Source organism: Lepidochelys kempii, chromosome 8, assembly GCF_965140265.1.
Source record: "Lepidochelys kempii isolate rLepKem1 chromosome 8, rLepKem1.hap2, whole genome shotgun sequence".
Lineage (NCBI taxonomy): Eukaryota > Metazoa > Chordata > Testudines > Cheloniidae > Lepidochelys > Lepidochelys kempii.
The window spans coordinates 41938497-41958806 of NC_133263.1; the positions used below are offsets into that span (position 1 = coordinate 41938497).

The 20310-nt window shown below is 48.9% G+C and overlaps 2 protein-coding genes across 4 annotated transcripts in view; one reads left to right on the plus strand and one right to left on the minus strand.

Annotated features, from left to right (window-relative positions):
* The window catches only part of ATF6 (activating transcription factor 6), a 408706-nt gene that overhangs the window by 366450 nt on the left and 21946 nt on the right, over positions 1–20310 (plus strand). The window lies entirely within an intron of this gene.
* OLFML2B (olfactomedin like 2B) overlaps positions 1–20310 on the minus strand; it is a 97408-nt gene that overhangs the window by 34563 nt on the left and 42535 nt on the right. For all 3 annotated transcript variants that reach the window (XM_073356210.1, XM_073356208.1, XM_073356209.1), the window contains 2 exons: positions 10688–10864; positions 2611–2836 (listed from right to left, as the gene is read on the minus strand). In XM_073356210.1, the coding sequence (XP_073212311.1) occupies positions 2611–2836; positions 10688–10864 (403 nt within the window). The remainder of the gene's footprint in view (positions 1–2610; positions 2837–10687; positions 10865–20310) is intronic.

Genomic DNA, 20310 nt, shown 5'->3' on the forward strand with positions numbered 1-20310 from the left:
TTGAGTTTAAACTCAAAAAGGAAGCTTACAAGAAGTAGAAATTGGGACAGATGACTAGGGAGGAGTATAAAAATATTGCTAGAGCATGCAGGGGTGTAATCAGGAAGGCCAAGGCTCGATTGGAGTTGCAGCTAGTAAGGGTTGTGAAGGGTAACAAGAAGGGTTTCTACAGGTATGATAGCAACAAGAAGGTGGTCAGGGAAAGTGTGGGACCCTTACTGAAGGAGGGAGGCAATATAGTGAGAGATGATGTGGAAAAAGCTGAAGTATTCAATGCTTTTTTTTTTTTTGCCTCGGTCTTCACAGACAAGGTCAGCTCCCAGACTGCTGCACTGGGCAACACCGTATGGGGAGGAGGTGAGCAGCCCTCAGTGGTGAAAGAACAGGTTAAGGACTATTTAGAAAAGCTGGACATGCACAAGTCCATAGGTCCAGATCTAATGCATCCGAGGGTGCTGAGGGAGTTGGCTGATGTGATTGCAGAGCCATTGGCCATTATCTTTGAAAATTCGTGGCGATGGGGGGAGGTCCTGGACAATTGGAAAAAGGCAAATATAGTGCCCATATTTAAAAAAGAGAAGAAAGAGAACCCGGGGAACTACAGACCGGTCAGCGTCACTTCAGTCCCCAGCAAAATCAGTCCCCGGCAAAGTCCTCAAGAAATCCATTTTGAAGCACTTAGAGGAGAGGAAAGTGATCAGGAACAGTCAACATGGATTCACCAAGGGCAAGTCATGCCTGACCAAACTGATTGCCTTCTATGATGAGATAACTGGCTCTGTGGATATGGGGAAAGCAGTGGATGTGATCTATCTTGACTTTAGTAAAGCTTTTGATAGGGTCTCCTGCAGTATTCTTGCCAGCAAGTTAAAGTAGTATGGATTGTATGAATCCATCCATCCAATAAGGTGGATAGAAAGCTATCCAGATTGTCGGGCTCAACAGGTAGTGATGACACTAAGCAAGTTCACAGATGACACTAACCTGAGGGGAGAGGTAGATATGCTGGAGGGTAGGGATAGGGTCCAAGGTCTAGACAAACTGGAGGATTGGAATAAAAGAAATCTGATGAGGTTCAACAAGGACAAATGCAGAGTCCTACACTTAGGAAGGAAGACTCCCATGCACCACTACAGGCTGGGGACCGACTGGCTAAGCAGCAGTTCTGCAGAAAAGGACCTGGGGATTACAGTGGATGAGAAGCTGGATATGCATCAGCAGTGTGCCCTTGTTGTCAAGAAGGCCAACGGCATATTGGACTGTATTAGGAGAATTGCCAGCAGATCAAGGGAAGCGATTACTCTCCTCTGTTTGGCACTGGTGAGGCTAGACCTGGAGTATTGTGTTCAGTTTTGGTCCCCCCTCCCCCCAGCCACTACAGAAGGGTTGTGGACAAATTGGAGAGAGTCCAGCAGAGGGCAATAAAAATGATTAGGGGGCTAGGGCACATGACTTACCAGGAGAGGCTGAGGGAACTGGGGTTATTTAGTCTGCAGAAGAGAAGAGTGGGGGGGGGGGGGATTTGATAGCAGCCTTCGACTACCTGAAGGGAGTGCTCTAAATACGATGGAGCTTGACTGTTCTCAGTGGCGGCAGATGACAGAACAAGAAGCAATGGTCTCAAGTTGCAATGGGGGAGGTCTAGGTTGGATATTAGGAAACACTTTCACTAGGAGGGTGATGAAGCACTGGAATGGGTTACCTAGGGAGGTGATGGAATCTCCATCCTTTGAGGTTTTTAAGTCCTGGCTGGGATGATTTAGTTGGTGTTGGCCCTGCTTTGAGCAGGGGGTTGGACTAGATGACCTCCTGAGGTCTCTTCCAACCCTGATATTCTATGATTCTAAGGTGGCACATGGACTAGCTGCTTCCTCTGTCCCAGGTCACTTAGAGTACATCTATGCAGCCCACAGTAGCAAGTCTCCCAGCCTGGATCAATAGACTGGGGCTTGCAGGGCTCATGCTACTGCTCTAACAATAGCTATGTAGACTATGCTAAGATTATCTCTGCAGCCCATCACTTTGAGCACCTCATCCATCCTTTTCAATCCCTTCCCTGCTCCTTTCAGTGTCTTGTACTCACTCATCTTCACACATCTGCTCCTCCACACTTCTCTCTTGTTTTTCATTGTCCCTGCCTCCTCTGCTTTGCCAGTGATGCCAGCCCTAAATGCCCATTTGGCTGCTTCTCCCACAAATGTGTGGTGCTTTCTTCCACACTGCTCCATATACATGGAACCAAGCCACGTGCTCCTTCAAATCCCTCCTCACACTTTCTGCAGAGGTGCCCGTAAGATGTCAGAGAGCCAGTGGTGGGGGTAGGCTGAATGGCTTGCAGGGAATGCAGATATCATTAGAATGAAAGGCCTGGTGATGCAGAACCTAACTGGTCCATGGAACCCAGGACCCTAGCTTCTCCATCACACATTCACTTATGACTCTTCTCTCACAGGGTCACATTTTGAAAAGGTACAATCTTGTACGCAGCTTGGACAGCCAGGCTGCTGAGTGGGGAAGAGGCTGATTGGCTACAGACTTTACCCACCCCATTGCTAAGAGGCCCAGATGTCCAATTCCATGAAGCCAGCCACGGCTGCAAACACAACTCACGTTCCTCTAGGTCATTTTCTGACTCCGTGAACTTGGCCTTGTAATAGGTGATGCCTCGAATGATGGTGGGCTTGGAAGGAAACCGGCTCCGCACATGCATCTTCCTCTGCAAGGGCTGTTTTGGTTTCATTGCCTCTGGAGCGGGAAGCAGCTGCTGCAGGGACTCGACAGAGTTGATTTGCTGAGAAACCATCTCATCTTGCAGGAATCTCTCTTCGTATTTTTCCTTTATGAGATATAAGGAGATGTTACATGATGGCCAAAATACACAGCCGCATTGCTGAGTGTGTTTAGCTGGGAAATGGAAGAGTGGATCTATACCATAGTTGGTCTGACTTGTTGCCCTTTAAGCAGCACACCTTGTCCTTGTTTAATTTGTCAAGGTCATCAGTACTTCATTTTTTGCTAGTGGAAAGACTGTTGTGAATAGTAGGGATAAGCAGTGCTATGGGCTTATGTTGCGTATGAGGTACAGTATGGGATGGGAACATACAGTTCCTATGATCTTTTCTAAATTATATGTTGCACATACCAGGATGTTGATAGTGTATGTTGTTAGGGTGTTTGCAGGGGCTGGTGCTTAGTGTTAGTGTAATACATGGACTTAGTATTTTGAGTTCATGTCTCCATCTAATGGCTCATACCATCTCACAGCTAAAGGAAACCACCTTTTAGCTCAAGAGGCAGTGCCTGTGTTCCAGGTGCTGAGAAGCTAGGGTTCGATTCCCCAAGATGGCTGTAACATCTGTATGCGTATGAGGCTATGGTTGGTTACGTTAGGGCATACCAGCTGTTCAGCAGCACATTCATGGCTTACTCACTTCCTTCTATTCAATCGCTTCCTGCAGAATTGGAGCTTTTGTTACAAAAAAAATATTTCTAGTTTTACAACTGCAAAGACAACTCAACGAGTGTGAAGCAATGCAGGGCTGTCTTCCTGAGTCTGCAGACAAATGCTGACCAAAACAAGAGCACTGAGCCATTCATTTTATTGTTCATTCTGAAGCCCAACAATGACCACTGCAATTCCAACATTAATATTTCACTAATGATCATTTCTGCAGAAACCTCCAGTCACATGGAGCTGGGGATTGTAGGAGGATCTTGAATACCATCATTTCCCCCCCTCCCCCAATCTGGCCCTGAGTGTATGCGCTGTGTGTGAACTGAGTATACACTGTATATGAGGAATGCTGCATGTCAAACAGTTGCATTGTGTATGTGAGGATAGAACTGTATATTGAGCGTAGGATATATTACACATGGGGCATGTGCTAGGTGTGTAATCATAGACAGCTGGGCTGTATATGATGATGGTACAAGTATGTGCTGCAGATGAGGTTCCAGCATTTCACAGTGTACTTGAGTGTTGGATCTATTTACACATAGCAAAGGTAAAAATACTTAATGAGGAAAGGAGAATACGAGCCTGTTGAATGCCTGGGGCAGCCTGCCGGGGGGAGCAAGGAGTTCCCAGGGGCTGGCTTTAGAGGTCAGTCCATTTTCAGGTTGCAGGCTAATACCCCTGATTTTTATCTCATTAAAAGGAAAGGGAAAGAGAACCAGAACCACTGCAGCAATGGCTAGTTGGCTGAAAGGACGGCTCCAGGGTTCCTTTAACCCCTTGCTGAAATTAACTACAAGAAAAGAAGAATTTTTGGAAGCGAGATCACTCAGGGTAACAAAAGTGCCATGCTTTGCACTTCAGCCTGGATGGGAATGGAATCTCTCCAGCACTCAACTGGCTGCTAGTGAGATTAACACACAAAAACTCTGTTATGAAGCAGTCTGGGCGGTGTTGCACACAAAAGGCCTGACAGAAACCCACGAAAGCAAGGCAATGTAAAGCTAAGCCACCTAACCCTTCAGCCCCAGAGACACAGTGTGCCATTACCCATTACACACACCACAATCTTCATTTCACCCCCTTTTACTCTTGCGGATACACAACTTTTCCAGAACATTTCCCCCCAAAACCAATAGTTGTGGGTGTTTGGTGCATTATTATGTGGTTGTGCTGGGAGAGGGCAGTTTGGGAAAGGGCTGTGTGCAGAAGGGCTGCGGGCAGGTGGGGCAGAGTTAAGGTTATGATGTGTGGTGCATAGTCCTTGTGGTAATAGCAAGGTATGTGCCTGTGGTGGGAGGAGTGGAGGGACGGGCATGCTAGGTGGCTTAGCTCTTTATTGCCTTTTGTGGGCTTCTGTCAGGCACATTGTGTGCATTACACCCTGCACTGCTTGACAGCCATTTCTGTGTATTAAATTCCTTGCCATTTGCAATGCTTAGCGAAGGTGGGGCTGGTGAGGAGAGTGAGGGATGGACCTCGTGGGGGTAGAAGTGCTACTGCTGATGAAAAATATTTTATACATCAGCAGGTGTGCTTGAACCCTTCTCTGCTGTATGGTAAAATTGGAAAGAGAAGGTTTTATGTACATCCAGTCCCATCAGTCAGCCTCGTACGTGCCTGGTCCCGATCAACCAGTTACACTTGTGTGCACTAATATGAACCCTGACCCATAGGGCACCTGCTCCTAAGCCCACTGAGTGCACCACTCACGATGGAGTCACTGTCGGCCCCGCCCCAATGCTCAGGGACAGCTTCCCTGCTTCACCTCTAAATCTACCTCCCCAGATCACAAAGTGCACAGCAGAGTCTGCAGCTGAGCACCAAGCTGGGCATCACCAAAACACTCAGAGCAAAATCATCCACCTCTGGAGGCCATGATTGTGGGGCCCATGATCCTGGGGCCGAGGCTGCCTTAGTCACGGACTACAGCCTGAGCACACTACGTGGTGTGAACATCACACACAAGTGCCACAGCGCTTTGCCATGCTGGGCCTTCCTCAGCAGGGAGACATGGCTGCTCATTGGTGAAGTCCCCCAGCAATTCAGCCTCCTCGAGCAGCTCAGTTTGGTCCATTCCTTGGAGCTAGAACTCAGAGCCTCTACTAGGCCTTGTGGGGCTGCTCCCTGCCCCCTTGTCCCACGAGACCCCTCCCCCCACTCTGCCAGCAGCACCGTTACAGAAAGGGGGAGATTCAGAGCCACACTGTTGGTTCTGGGACAGTGCACAGCATGGATCAGGCTGCGAATGCTAAATCAGGCTGGTTCCCTGCAGCCTGAGTTAGAACAGCATGAGGCTGCTCTAAATTACACCACCTGCCAATGGCCCAAAGGGGCCATGACAGCAACTAGAAATTGCACTGGGAAGCCCCAGTCATGCCCCTTTCTTCCCATGCCCCCTATGACTACTACTGAGAGGGATGGGGTAGGAACTGCTGTACCAATTCTGCACTGCCCCCTATGCTGAGCAGACCACACCAGCTTTGGGCGTGGCACCTGCCAGACAGGGGGAACTTGGTGCTCCCATCTGTTCCCTTTGAAATGAGTAAAATCAAACTGCAGTTTTTCTTAGAAACCCTAACAGCTGAAGCTGTGCTCTGTGCCCACTCGGCTGGGCAGCAGGGCTGTACACAGAACAGGAGATGGCAGTAGAGCCTGGTAGTAGCTGGCAGGGGAGGATCGTTTCTCTGGATTGCACAGTGGCACGCTGTCCACACACTGCGCCCCCACGCCCAGTAATCATTGGCTCTACCTCACTGCAGCACAGACATTCCCAGAGAATTCCACCCACCTCAAATTGCTGCTCCATGCTGCAAAGTGACATCATGATTTCCAGACACCAACCCTCCCATCCATCTCTGACCTCAAACCAGCACCCCTTGGGAGGGGCACAGAACAGGCTGGTCCTGCTCCAGCCTACGCTCTGGGTTTGCTGGATTGTGCTGACTTCAGCAGGATGGAGTCTGAGGAGCGGAAATCAGGTTTGCTAAGCAAGGAGAAAAAGCATTTTGAACTAGTTTGTCTCATTCGGGTGGCTACTTGCCCAAGGGAAATGCCCTCATGAAGCCACTACAGGTCCATTGACCCCCACCCTGCTGATGTCTGAACCCCCACAGACCCAGACTCCACTCTTAGTGGAAACGGGATGGAGCAGAAATTCTCTGACAAAGGTCAAACCCTGGAAGTGACTGCTCTCTGGAATGTCAGCAGCCACACCAGGACAGGCTGGATGGCCCGTGGGAAACACGGAGTGGGGCAGGTAAGCAGGTGCCGGAGGGGTTATGTACGGAGCACTAGAGGGGCAGGAAGCAGGCGCTAGAAGAGTTGTATGGGGAGCTGGAAGGGGCAGGAGGCAGGCACTGGAGGGCCTCTGTGCAAAGCAGTAAGGGGGCAGGAAGCAGGCAAGGGAGCGATTGTGCAGGCAGCGAGGAGGGGGAAGGAAGCAGGTGCTGGAGGGGTTATGCTGGGAGGAGAGACCAGGTCAGAAGCAGGCACTGGAGGGTTTGTGTGTGGAGGGGGCAGGAAAGAGGCGCTGCAGGGTTTGTGTGGGGAGCATGGAGGGACAGGAAGGAGACGTTGGAGGAGTTCTGAGGGGAACAGGGAGGGGCAGCAAGCATGAGCTGGAGAAGTTTTGTGGGGAGCAGGGAGGGGGTGGGAAGCAGGCGCTGGAGAGGTTCTGTGGCGAGCAGGGACGGGATGGGAAGCCCACGCTGGAGGGGTTGTGTGGTGAGCAGAGAGGGGCAGGAAGGAGGTGCTGGAGGGGTTCTGTGGGGAGTGGGGAGGGACAGGAATCAGGCGCTGGACGGGTTCTGTGGTGAGCAGAGAGGGGCAGGAAGGAGGTGCTGGAGGGGTTGTGTGGGGAGGGCACAGGAAGGAGGCGCTGGAGGGGCTGTGTGGGGAGGGGGAAGGAATCAGGCACTGGAGGGGTCATGTGGGGAGCAGGGAGGGACAGGAAGCTGGTGCTGGAGGGCTTGTGTGGGGAGCAGGGAGGGGCAGGAATTAGGCGCTCAAGGGGTTGTGTGGGAAGCTGCGAGGGGCAGGAAGCAGGCGCTGGAGGGGTTATGTGGGGAGCTGGGAGGGGGCAGGAATCAGACACTGGACAGCTTGGGTGGGGAGCAGGGAGGGGCAGGAAGCAGGCACTGGAGGGTTTGTGTTGGGACCCGGGAGGGAACAGGAAGCAGGCACTGGAAAGGTTGGGATGGGAGCAGAGAGGGTCAGGAAGCCGGCACTGTAGGGGTTGTGTGGGGAGCTGGGTGGGGGTGGGAAACAGGTGCTGGAGTGGTTGTATGGGGAGCTGGGTGGGGGTGGGAAGCCGACACTGGAGATTTTCTGTGGGGCTGCAGACTGAGCTGGAAGCAAGACAGGGATGGGAGCAGCTGCGGGCAGAGCAGGCTGTAAGCAGCAGCCCTTCAGCAGGACGCTGCTGCTTGCAGAGCTGAGACAGAGCCGAGAGGGCCTGCAGCCAGAGAGCTGAGCAAGAGGGGCCTGCAGGAGATTATCCCCAACACAGAGCCAGCAGCTGGCTCAGGCTCTTGGACCCCCAGGATCCAGAAGAAAGCTAAAGCACTGGGGGTCAGCCTGGCAAGGGGGCAGTCTCCTTTGCCTGCGGCTGAACCAATGGTATGTAGCCAGGGACGACTGCGGGCCTTTTGGGACAATTGGTCTATAACTTTTGCCTGCTTAGGAATTTACCATGGAAAGTAGGTCAAGTTATTTTCAATAAAGAATGTTCTAAACTGGTGCAAGAGAACCAGACAGAGACACTACATTAGTCTGATGCAAAAGGCCATGTTGATATAGGCCAAGGACAGAAGAAGTTATGCTTGTTAAAAACATCAAAATTGGTATGTCTGATATTAGGACTCAGTGGTGGACAAAATAATGAGGCTGTTCCACCCACCACCCCCTTTGGGGTTCCTTACAGAAAGAGGGGCAAAAACCAGAGAGATGCTACTGGAGCAAGCTTCACCGTCATGGCTGCCACCCCCACCACCTCCTGGGCCCACACCTGGTTTAACACTGGAGAGGGATTGGCGTGCAGTAACACCTTTGGCCCATATATTCCATCTCAATTATACACCAAGCCGAGTAGTCTAATGGTTGCTGTGGCTGGAGCAGCCACTAGCAGCAACTGTGCAGGAAGTGCTGTTGTAACTAGAGGGGCCCCGATGAGAAATGCCATGGGCCGATCCTGGGCGAGGTATCTGCAAGTTCCCGGATTGCCTGTCCTAAAGGACGAGATTGGAGCAGGCACCCCAGGCACAAGAGAGCCTGAACCCTCGGCTGGGTGCCCCCAGGGCCAAGCCGCGAATGCTACTGTTTTACCTTGAATTGTAACAGCTGAAGCCATGGTGTTTTCAACCCTTCCCTTTCCTGCCAGCCCTAGTAAAATACCACTCCCCTCAGCCATGGCTCTGGGTGTTTATGTGACCTAGCAGCTGAAGCACCTTCAGTGCGTGCCTCCAAGTCATGGTGCCCGTGGCACTTCCAAGTGCCTTACGGGTCTGATCCCACAGCTCTGAGCAGCTGCACCAGTTACAGTCATGATGAGGGTGAGTGGGAGAACAGCTTTGCAGGGAAGAGAAGGGAGGGATGGAGCCAGCCCTGCCAGCCAGCCTGTCTGTGCTAACCCACCATAGACCAGCAGGGACCAGCTGGAGGCTGTTTGGTGCCCATGTTAAAATCAGACATTTTTTGCCAATGAGGCCCCGTCAGCTCCTCTCAGTGGAGCCTGTCTAAGCAGTCTGAGCAGAGGTCGAGCACGCAATGAGTCATGGAGGTGGAACCCCACTGTCCTCAGGTCAGAGCTCAGGTTCACATGCAGGGGAAGCCTGCAGTGCTGCCTGTCTTGCTCTATGACAGTAAGTCTCCAGAGCCACCAAGCCTGCTCCTCTCCCCAGGGCCTAAAGCCACAAGAACAAGTCTGGCTGCAACAGGGACAATTTCAGTGCAGGGTGTAGCTGCTGGTGACTCCCTCATTGCCTGTAAGGGACACACTGCATGGCAGAGTGGGGGCCGACCACCCGGAGAGACCTGAGCGTGAGACGCAAAGGTCGAGGAACCCAAGCCTGGACAACAAGATGTGCCCAATCCAAAGCCATGCCTGGCGTGTGGTGGCAAAGGAGGAGGTCTCAGTGGGAAAGCAGCTGTTCTGTCCTGCCACCTACAGGCATCAGGATAACAAGGGGATGCAACTCCCATCACATATTGCCATGTGGGGATGCCTAAGTCCACCAACTTCCAACCCTGATGTTCAGATTTCAGAGTAACAGCTGTGTTAGTGTGTATTCGCAAAAAGAAAAGGAGTACTTGTTGCACCTTAGAGACTAACCAATTTGTTTGAGCATAAGCTTTCGTGAGCTACAGCTCACTTCATCGGATGCATACTGTGGAAAGTACAGAAGATCTTTTTATACACACAAACCATGAAAAAATGGGTGTTTACCACTACAAAAGGTTTTCTGTCCCCCCACCCCACTCTCCTGCTGGTAATAGCTTATCTAAAGTGACCACTCTCCTTACAATGTGTATGATAATCAAGTTGGGCCATTTCCAGCACAAATCCAGGTTTTCTCCTGTAATATAAAGTTGCGATATTACAACAGAAAAACTTCAAAACCAGACTCCAGCGAGAGATGGTTGAATTGGAATTCATTTGCAAATTGGATACAATTAACTTAGGCTTGAATAGAGACTGGGAGTGGCTAAGTCATATGCAAGGTAACCTATTTCCCCTTGTTTTTTCCTACCCCCCCCCCAAGACGTTCTTGTTAAACCCTGGATTTGTGCTGGAAATGGCCCACCTTGATTATCATACACATTGTAAGGAGAGTGGTCACTTTAGATAAGCTATTACCAGCAGGAGAGTGGGGTGGGGGGACAGAAAACCTTTTGTAGTGGTAAACACCCATTTTTTCATGGCTTGTGTGTATAAAAAGATCTTCTGTACTTTCCACAGTATGCATCCGATGAGGTGAACTGTAGCTCATGAAAGCTTATGTTCAAATAAATTGGTTAGTCTCTAAGGTGCCACAAGTACTCCTTTTCTTTTTGCTGATGTTCAGAGTTAGCCCTACAGCTCCAGTACATTTCTCCCTCAACACCTTTCACCAGTCCTACTGCTGAGCATTGCCTGCACCGGCGGCACTGAGTGCTCTTGGACTGGAACGGGGTTCCTGGGACTTGGCTGCACAAGAGCTCCACGGGCAGCCAGGAGAAGGCAGCTTGCCATACCTCAGTGTGGGTGTACGCAGCTGCAGCATCCCTCTGCAGGGAGCTCTGGATGTCAGGGAGGCTGTTAGAGATACTGCTGGAACAGTTTTCCTTGTCCCTTGTGTTTGGCTCACTCCAAATTGCATCCATGTTCCCTGTGAATGGCTTGTTCTCTCTGGTGAGGTTTCTGGACACTTCCTAGGAAATTGAGAGAGAAAGAGAGAGCTGTGATTTTACTGCCACTGGCATTTTCCAAATTCAGGCCCTTGGTCACAACGTGCTTAGAGCTTACATTATTGCTAGCCTGAATGGCACGCCTTGACAGTTAGAAATGCCTTCACTAGACAGAGATCTGCTGCCTAACTATTCTTCAGGACCCCTTTCTGGGGTGAGACAAGGGGGCTTCCTAATGTTGTTCTTAACTAGCTGCCACATAGAGAGAACAAGAAGCCACAGACAAAACAAGCCACTTTCATCTCAAGTCTCTCCAGGAGACCACTCCCTTGGGTGGCAGGTACCATAGGCTGCGGGAGGCTATGCCTCCCCAAACAGCCAGGCATGGTCCCATCCATGCTCCGCCCCCAGGCCTCCTGCTTCCACTCTGCTGCCTGGCTCCAGGGGCTGGTAGGGCCATGCCGCCTGCCTTCTCTCCCGACGCTCCAGGGCTGGGGGTGCTAGCCTGGGGCAGGGTCCAGTGGCCATGGGGGAGGGAGGGTGGAAGGGGCAGGGCTGGGAGGCTAGCTTCCCCCAGCCAGCGGTTCATGAGCCATCTATGACCACTCCCCTTTCTGGAACTTTTAATACAGCACAGAGACATCTAGTGCTAGAGCATATCATTATAGGCAGGCCTCTGACCCAACCTGCAGCACCACCGGGCCGGGTGATGTTCCACAGAGTGGACATGGAGAGAGCCTGAGACTTGCCCTCAAAGTGCCCTTTGATTTAGAGCAGTAGTTTTCAACCTTTTTTCATTTGTGGACCCCTAAGAAATTTTGAATGGAGGTGCTTTGGAAATCTTAGACATAGTCTGTGGTCCTGCAGGGGTCCATGGAACTCAGGTGGAAAACCACTGTCTTAGGGGAAAGGGCCCTGGGCTGGGAACCAGGAGGCCATAAGTTCTAAACTCTGTTCTTCCAGTGTCCACATTGCTACCCACTTCAAGCCCTTACTACCAAATATGGCCATAGACTCTAGATCACTGGCAAGTATCATTTCCCCTATTGTACAAATGAGTTGACTGAGCAGTTGCACAAGGTCGCTGCAGGGAAAAGAATCCCATTCTCTAATATGGCAGGCCAAGTCTCATCCGCTTAGGTACAATGTCTTCCAGAATGAACATGCAGGATCTAAGATGGCTATCCTGACTGTAACCACAGCTCTAACCATTGGACAACACTCCCCTCCCCAAGCCAGAATACAACCCAGAACTCCTGATCTCTAACGTCCCACTGCTATCTAGCAGACAGCTGTGTCACGAATGTGTCACTTCCCCTGCTAGTGGCTGGGCCACACACAGGATAACACTCACTCCTTTGGCTCAAGTGGCACAGGTTTGTGTTGAGGAGCTGAAGGTCCCTGGCCTGAGCCCTGTTGCTGACACATTGGGGGGTGAGGTGGGGGGTCCCTGTGGTTACATGTGATAGAATTTCTGGTTTCCAGGATTTATACTGCCACTTTCATCTCACTGCATTGTACAGTCTATGGGTAAAATCCTGCATTCATAAGTCCCTACTCAGGCAAAATGCTCATTGAAATCAATGGAGGTTTTGCCCTGTAAACCCAGCCTGGCCTTTTATCCTGTGCACACTGACAACGGTGGCTCCCTGCTGGCACTTTGCACACATTGATGTGCATGTGTACAACCAATGTTTCCTTAGGTTGTTAACTTTGGAGTCTGACACAGCACTGCCTCTCATGTCAGGTGCAAGGCACACACGGAGCTCCCAGCTCTGACGATGCTGGATACACAGCAGACTACACTGCTCTGAAGCCCTTTTTGAGTACTGTGTGAGTTCCTTAAAATTGCCAAGTGTGTTGACTAGAACTCCAAGATTGTACTAGATTGCCTTAATGCTATGACTGTCATGCACCAGCTCTGCCGCTTCCATGCCTCTGTCACCATATATGCTCCCATGCTCAGAAGTACCCTGCTTGGGGCATAGATCCTGCCACAGAACTGAGCTGCTTCATTATCTAATTACATTTTCTCAGCTATGAAACTGGCAGAAAACAGGACACATCATCCTCCACTGCCCCGAGCACAGATTGGTAGATCTTGGGCCATAGTTCCTCTATTACTTTACAAGAGTTGGCGCTGTTCATTGATATTAATGGCAGAAGGGTTTATAATGACCATCCAGTCTGACCTCCCACTGTGACGAAGTGGGAATTTTCTGTAATTTGTTTAATGAATGATGTGTATGGTGTGATCTACTTGATACGCACATGCGACTTGACTAGGGATTGCTAGTAGGTGCAAAAGGGTTAAATAATCCCTGGGCAGAGCAGGAGACATCAGGTGTGCATGTCTTAGATCTGTCAGGGATGGTATAAATGGATCAACAAAGGTTTGGCTGAGACAGACCAAAATCAATGGAGCATCCAAAAAGACAATGGGAGCCCAAAGACTGTGCAACTGACCCCTACCATAGGAAACTGGCAGGAGAATCATGTGAACATTAGCAGGAGCATTGCCAGCAGATCGAGGGAAGTGATTATTCCCCTCTATTCGTTACTGGTGAGGCCGCATCTGGAGTATTGCGTCCAGTTTTGGGGCCCTCACTACAGAAAGGATGTTGACAAAGTGGAGGGCAATGAAAATTATCAGGGGGTTGGGGCACATGACTTACGAGGAGAGGCTGAGGGAACTGGGCTTGTTTAGTCTGCAGAAGAGAAGAGTGAGGGGGGATTTGATAGCAGCCTTCAACTACCTGAAGAGGGGTTCCAAAGAGGATGGAGCTCGGCTGTTCCGAGTGGTGGCAGATGACAGAACAAGGAGTAATGGTCTCAAGTTGTGGTGAGGGCGGTCTAGGTTGGATATTAGGAAACACTATTTCACTAGGAGGATGGTGAAGCACTGGAATGGCTTACCTAGGGAGGTGGTGGAAACCTCCATTCTTAGAGGTTTTTAAGGCCGGGCTTGACAAAGCCCTGGCTGGGATGATTTAGCTGAAGTTGGTCTTGCTTTGAGCAGGGGGTTGGACTAGATGGCCTCCTGAAGTCTCTTCCAACCCTAATCTTCTATGATTCTATGAACTCAACATGAGTCTGCAGGAGGATGAGACTGGACCAAAAGGTGTCAGGTACACTGGCTTTTGGAGAGAATCAACAGCTCTCACTTGGGTCTGACAAAGAAACAGACGGAGAGGGACAGATATGGATTCCACAGTAGCCTGGCTGGCTGGAGCGTTAGCTTGAGCGGGATGGACTGTGTCTTAATGGTTGGTTTCAGAGTAACAGCCGTGTTAGTCTGTATTCGCAAAAAGAAAAGGCGTACTTGTGGCACCTTAGAGACTAACCAATTTATTTGAGCATAAGCTTTCGTGAGCTACAGCTCACTTCATTGGATGCATACTGTGGAAAGTTTAGAAGATCTTATTATATATACACAAAGCATGAAAAAATACCTCCTCCCACTCCACTCTCCTGCTGGTAATAGCTTATCTAAAGTGATCACTCTCCTTACAATGTGTATGATAATCAAGGTGGGCCATTTCCAGCACAAATCCAGGGTTTAACAAGAACGTCAGGGGGAGGGGGGTAGGAAAAAACAAGGGGAAATAGGCTACCTTGCATAATGACTAAGCCACTCCCAGTCTCTATTCAAGCCTAAGTTAATTGTATCCAATTTGCAAATGAATTCCAATTCAGCAGTTTCTTGCTGGAGTCTGGATTTGAAGTTTTTTTGTTGTAAAATAGCAACTTTCATGTCTGTAATCACGTGACCAGAGAGATTGAAGTGTTCTCCAACTGGTTTATGAATGTTATAATTCTTGACATCTGATTTGTGTCCATTTACTCTTTTACGTAGAGACTGTCCAGTTTGACCAATGTACATGGCAGAGGGGCATTGCTGGCACATGATGGCATATATCACATTGGTGGATGTGCAGGTGAACGAGCCTCTGACAGTGTAGCTGATGTTATTAGGCCCTGTGATGGTGTCCCCTGAATAGATATGTGGGCACAGTTGGCAACGGGCTTTGTTGCAAGGATAGGTTCCTGGGTTAGTGGTTCTGTTGTGTGGTATGTGGTTGCTGGTGAGTATTTGCTTCAGGTTGGGGGGCTGTCTGTAGGCAAAGACTGGCCTGTCTCCCAAGATTTGTGAGAGTGTTGGGTCATCCTTCAAGATAGGTTGTAGATCCTTAATAATGCGTTGGAGGGGTTTTAGTTGGGGGCTGAAGGTGACAGCTAGTGGCGTTCTGTTATTTTCTTTGTTAGGCCTGTCCTGTAGTAGGTGACTTCTGGGAACTCTTCTGGCTCTATCAATCTGTTTCTTCACTTCTGCAGGTGGGTACTGTAGTTGTAAGAATGCTTGATAGAGATCTTGTAGGTGTCTGTCTCTGTTTGAGGGGTTGGAGCAAATGCGGTTGTATCGCAGAGATTGGCTGTAGACGATGGATCGTGTGGTGTGGTCAGGGTGAAAGCTGGAGGCATGTAGGTAGGAATAGTGGTCAGTAGGTTTCCGGTATAGGGTGGTATTTATGTGATCATCGTTTATTAGCACTGTAGTGTCCAGGAAGTGGATCTCTTGTGTGGACTGGACCAGGCTGAGGTTGATGGTGGGATGGAAATTGTTGAAATCATGGTGGAATTCCTCAAGGGCTTCTTTTCCATGGGTCCAGATGATGAACATGTCATCAATATAGCGCAAGTAGAGTAGGGGCATTAGGGGATGAGAGCTGAGGAAGCATTGTTCTAAATCAGCCATAAAAATGTTGGCATACTGTGGGGCCATGCGCGTACCCATAGCAGTGCCACGGATCTGAAGGTATACATTGTCCCCAAATGTAAAATAGTTATGGGTAAGGACAAAGTCACAAAGTTCAGCCACGAGGTTAGCCGTGACATTATCGGGGATAGTATTCTTGACGGCTTGTAGTCCATCTTTGTGTGGAATGTTGGTGTAGAGGGCTTCTACATCCATAGTGGCCAGGATGGTGTTATCAGGAAGATCACCGATGGATTGTAGTTTCCTCAGGAAGTCAGTGGTGTCTCGAAGGTAGCTGGGAGTGCTGGTAGCGTAGGGCCTGAGGAGGGAGTCTACATAGCCAGACAATCCTGCTGTCAGGGTGCCAATGCCTGAGATGATGGGGCGCCCAGGATTTCCAGGTTTGTGGATCTTGGGTAGTAGATAGAATATCCCAGGTCGGGGTTCCAGGGGTGTGTCTGTGCGGATTTGATCTTGTGCTTTTTCAGGGAGTTTCTTGAGCAGATGGTGTAGTTTCTTTTGGTAACTCTCAGTGGGATCAGAGGGTAATGGCTTGTAGAAAGTGGTGTTGGAGAGCTGCCGAGCAGCCTCTTGTTCATATTCCGACCTATTCATGATGACAACAGCACCTCCTTTGTCAGCCTTTTTGATTATGATGTCAGAGTTGTTTCTGAGGCTGTGGATGGCATTGTGTTCCGCACGGCTGAGGTTATGGGGCAAGTGATGCTGCTTTTCCACAATTTCAGCCCGTGCACGTCGGCGGAAGCACTCTGAATTGGAATTCATTTGCAAATTGGATACAATTAACTTAGGCTTGAATAGAGACTGGGAGTGGCTTAGTCATTATGCAAGGTAGCCTATTTTCCCTTGTTTTTTCCTACCCCACCCCCCGACGTTCTTGTTAAACCCTAGATTTGTGCTGGAACTTAATTATCATACACAATGTAAGGAGAGTGGTCACTTTGGATAAGCTATTAGCAGCAGGAGAGTGAGTTTGTGGGGGGGGGGGAGGAGAAAACCTAGATTTGTGCTGGAAATGGCCCAACTTGATTATCATACACATTGTAAGGAGAGTGATCACTTTAGATAAGTTATTGCCAGCAGGAGAGTGGGGTGGGAGGAGGTATTTTTTCATGCTTTGTGTGTATATAATAAGATCTTCTAAACTTTCCACAGTATGCATCCGATGAAGTGAGCTGTAGCTCACGAAAGCTTATGCTCAAATAAATTGGTTAGTCTCTAAGGTGCCACAAGTCCTCCTTTTCTTTTTGTCTTAATGGTTGTCTCTCTCTGCTAACACGAGGACTTTCTGAGGTTATATCCAGTTGACTAAGAAAAACGACTCTGTGTTTGAAAAGGCTTCCGAGTGTCACTGCAAATACTTGCTGAGTTGCATGGGTCCCTGAACAGCTACACATCTCTGACCAGGAGTGTAGCTCAGTGGGACTCGCTGGGCAGCACTCCCAGTGTGAAATGAGTGCTTGAGCCTAGAGGCTCAGTCCTGCCGTGGTTGAGGCTGTGTGTAAGGAAGAGTTGGGCCCCTTGGGGGGGGGTTCTGGTACACTGAAGGGGTTCCTCCAGGGACTGTTAAGGTGGGGCATAGCACAGATCCTGTGGATCCATGACACTCATACATAACCCATGCCAGAGTATCTCATCCAATGATTCCTGCACCGAGCCCAAAAGCTAGTGATTAAACTAGTCTGGGTCAGAGTTGTAGAAAGAGCCATCCAAAGTTGATTTAAATCATCATCAAGTGATGGACAAGCCCCCGATTTGTAATCTGTTCCCATGGTTAATTATCCTCACTGTTCAAAATTTACACCTTATTTCCTTTTTGAAATTGGCTGGCTTCAGTGTCCAGCCACTGATATTTATTATGCCTTTGGCTGCTAGATTAAAAAGCCTTCCGGTATTTCCTCTGTGTGTTGGTACTTACAGATCATAAGCAAGTCACCTCTTGACCTTCTCTTTGTTACTTCTTTAGTAAGAGCTCCTCACAGCAGGACTGCAAGGCAGGTTCCAGTCCTGGATTCATTTTTGGAGCCCTTCTCTGAACGTCTTTCAATTTTTCAAAATCCTTTTTTAAGTGTGGACCCCAGAAATGGACACAGGATCCAGAAATGGTCTCACACCTCCACATTTATTTAATGTAATCTTCCTGCTCTTACTGGCTAGCTGTTTGCTTATATCTCTAAGTACCGTGTTAGTGTTTCTTGCTGCAGCATCACCCTGGGAGTCTGCATTCAGTTGGTTATTTAATTATTAGATTTATCAAAATGCTGAAGGGACCCTATCCATGCTACATCCTAGCTGTCAAATCCCACTCCCCACTGCCATTTCTCACCCTTGCAATACCCCCTCCTCGTAAATTTTCAAATTCCTGGGATAGACAGTGGGCCTTGCAAAGCATCTTGTAGATCCAAACTGTGGCTACTTCAGATCAGGGAGGGGCTAAATTCCTGAGTTGCGGCTTTCCCAGAGAACACACTGCCAGCATCCCACTCGTCTCTACCAACGGGACTCCAGCTCAAGCACTTCTGCTGGTCCCAGCTGTGGCCATATGGTTCAGAGAGTGAGGCGGTTCTCAGCTAGGCATCCTTTTTAGGCACTATGAGTTTATGTTCAGCTGATTTCCATCATGCCCCCTATGTCCTTCCCAGGACACAGTCCCCCGTTTTGTAGGTATGGCCTGCATTCTTTGTCTCTTGATGTATGTATGTATGACCTTGCATTTGGCTGTATTAAAACACATGTGGCAGAATAGGCTTTGTTTGACTGCACACACATAGCAAAGCAATCCAGCTCACTGTGTATCTGTGACTTGGACTCATCATTATTCACTGACTCCAACAAGCTTTCTGTCAGCTGCAAATCTTACAAGCAGCAATTTTATGCTTTCTTGTTTATATAGTGAGTTTTTCATCAGAATGTTGTGTGGTACTAAATCAAACGCCCGACAGAAGCCAAAGTATATTATGTCAGCAGATTTTCCATTTTTAAACAAGACCTGTGATCTTGTCAAAGCATGATATTATGTTTATTTGACAAGCCCCATTTGATTGGTATTAATGGTAAAGAGGTAAAAGGTGGAAATGTAAAGACCTGTATCAGCTGTTCCATCATTTTACCCAGGATCGATGTCATGCTGGTTGGTATGAGTAGCATTAACAGACTGGGGTGTGCGTGCCTTTGGAGAAGAAATTCAGCTGGGAAGTACTGCAATGACAGGGATGCATGGTGGATGGGCAGCTGGCTTGTGGCATGTGCACAGTGGTATCATGCAGCTGGTATGTGCTGTTGGGGGGACCTGGAGGGGGCAAGGAATGTACATTGGCATGGAGGGGCAGTGTACAGCAGGGGATCAGCAGCACAGTAAGCAGACTTGGTAACAATTACAGAGGCAACTCTCTGCAGGACCAGCCTTTGGTCAGTGACATACAGCAGGTACCAAGGTGTACCTGACTTTCAGTACATGGAACAGTGAAAACTATAAATACTTTGCAAATTGCTATATAAATGCTAACACTGCAGTGGCTTCTAGGGCTTCTGGGGCAGGAAGATCCTCAGATGCTTCGTCAAAACTTATGAGCAAAGCTCTCAGTTCCTGATCTGGGGTTTTCCTTTAAAAGGATATTCCCCTCTGCAAGCATAGCTGTTCGAGGTCTTTTGTCTGAAACCCATCATATGACATCTAAACTCTCAATGGCAAGTTTAAACTTTTAACAGCATTGGGTTATGATTGATCAATCCAGTAGACCCGTGGCATGTAAATCCTGCCATGACTACTCCAGTGTCAGGCTGTCTGCAGTGGCTCATGAACATGGGTGCCAACCTCAGGGCAGACCTTCACAAACCAGGGCACAAACCCCAAAGTGGTTGTGTGTTCTATACTTAGATTTCATCCACCAAGTATCAAGTGTGAATTCCTCCAGCACTATAACAGCCTTAACATGGAGTCACAGACAGGACCCTCTTCTTTGTTACTTGTCTGTCCAAAATGAAGCCCTCATCCTCGACTGGAGATCCCAACTGCTATCTAAATACAAAAATCCCAGATAATACCTTGCTTTTCTACAGTGCTTTTCATCTAGAAGGTTCCTACAGCATTTTACAACCTATGGACTCAATTATGCTACCTTTGTTCACCTTGGGTACAACCTTATTATACACACAGGCCCAGTTAAAGCAATGGGAAAGCCAGTAGAGTAAGGCATTATTCAGGATGGGTAAGAGTGGCAGAATAGGCTTAGTGCCTTTCCCTTGCATGCCTACTGCAGAAGTAGACAGAATGTGAGCCTAACTACACACACATACACACACACGCCCAGAATGAAGATTGCTAGTGTGCATTTTCTATTATCAACGTAATCATAAAACTCCAGGAACTTGCCAAGGAATTTCAAGACTGGATACTCTTGAAAGGGACCTCGGGTCACATGTCCTCCACTGAAACTTAACACCCACAGACTCTTCACCGCCAAAACAAATTTCCTTCCCCTTCCCACGTACAGCCATCAACAATGAACATATCTAACTCCCCTAATATCACACCCAACTGCACAGGACTAACTCTGACTTCATGGAAGTGAGACATTTTGCAGTCAGACACACTCTTACTGTTGCAACCTAAAGAGTCAACCATTGCTGAGTCAATGACGCCATAACTGAGTGGGCTGGATCAGGAAGTTCAGGTTCTGTGTGTGTAGGTTCT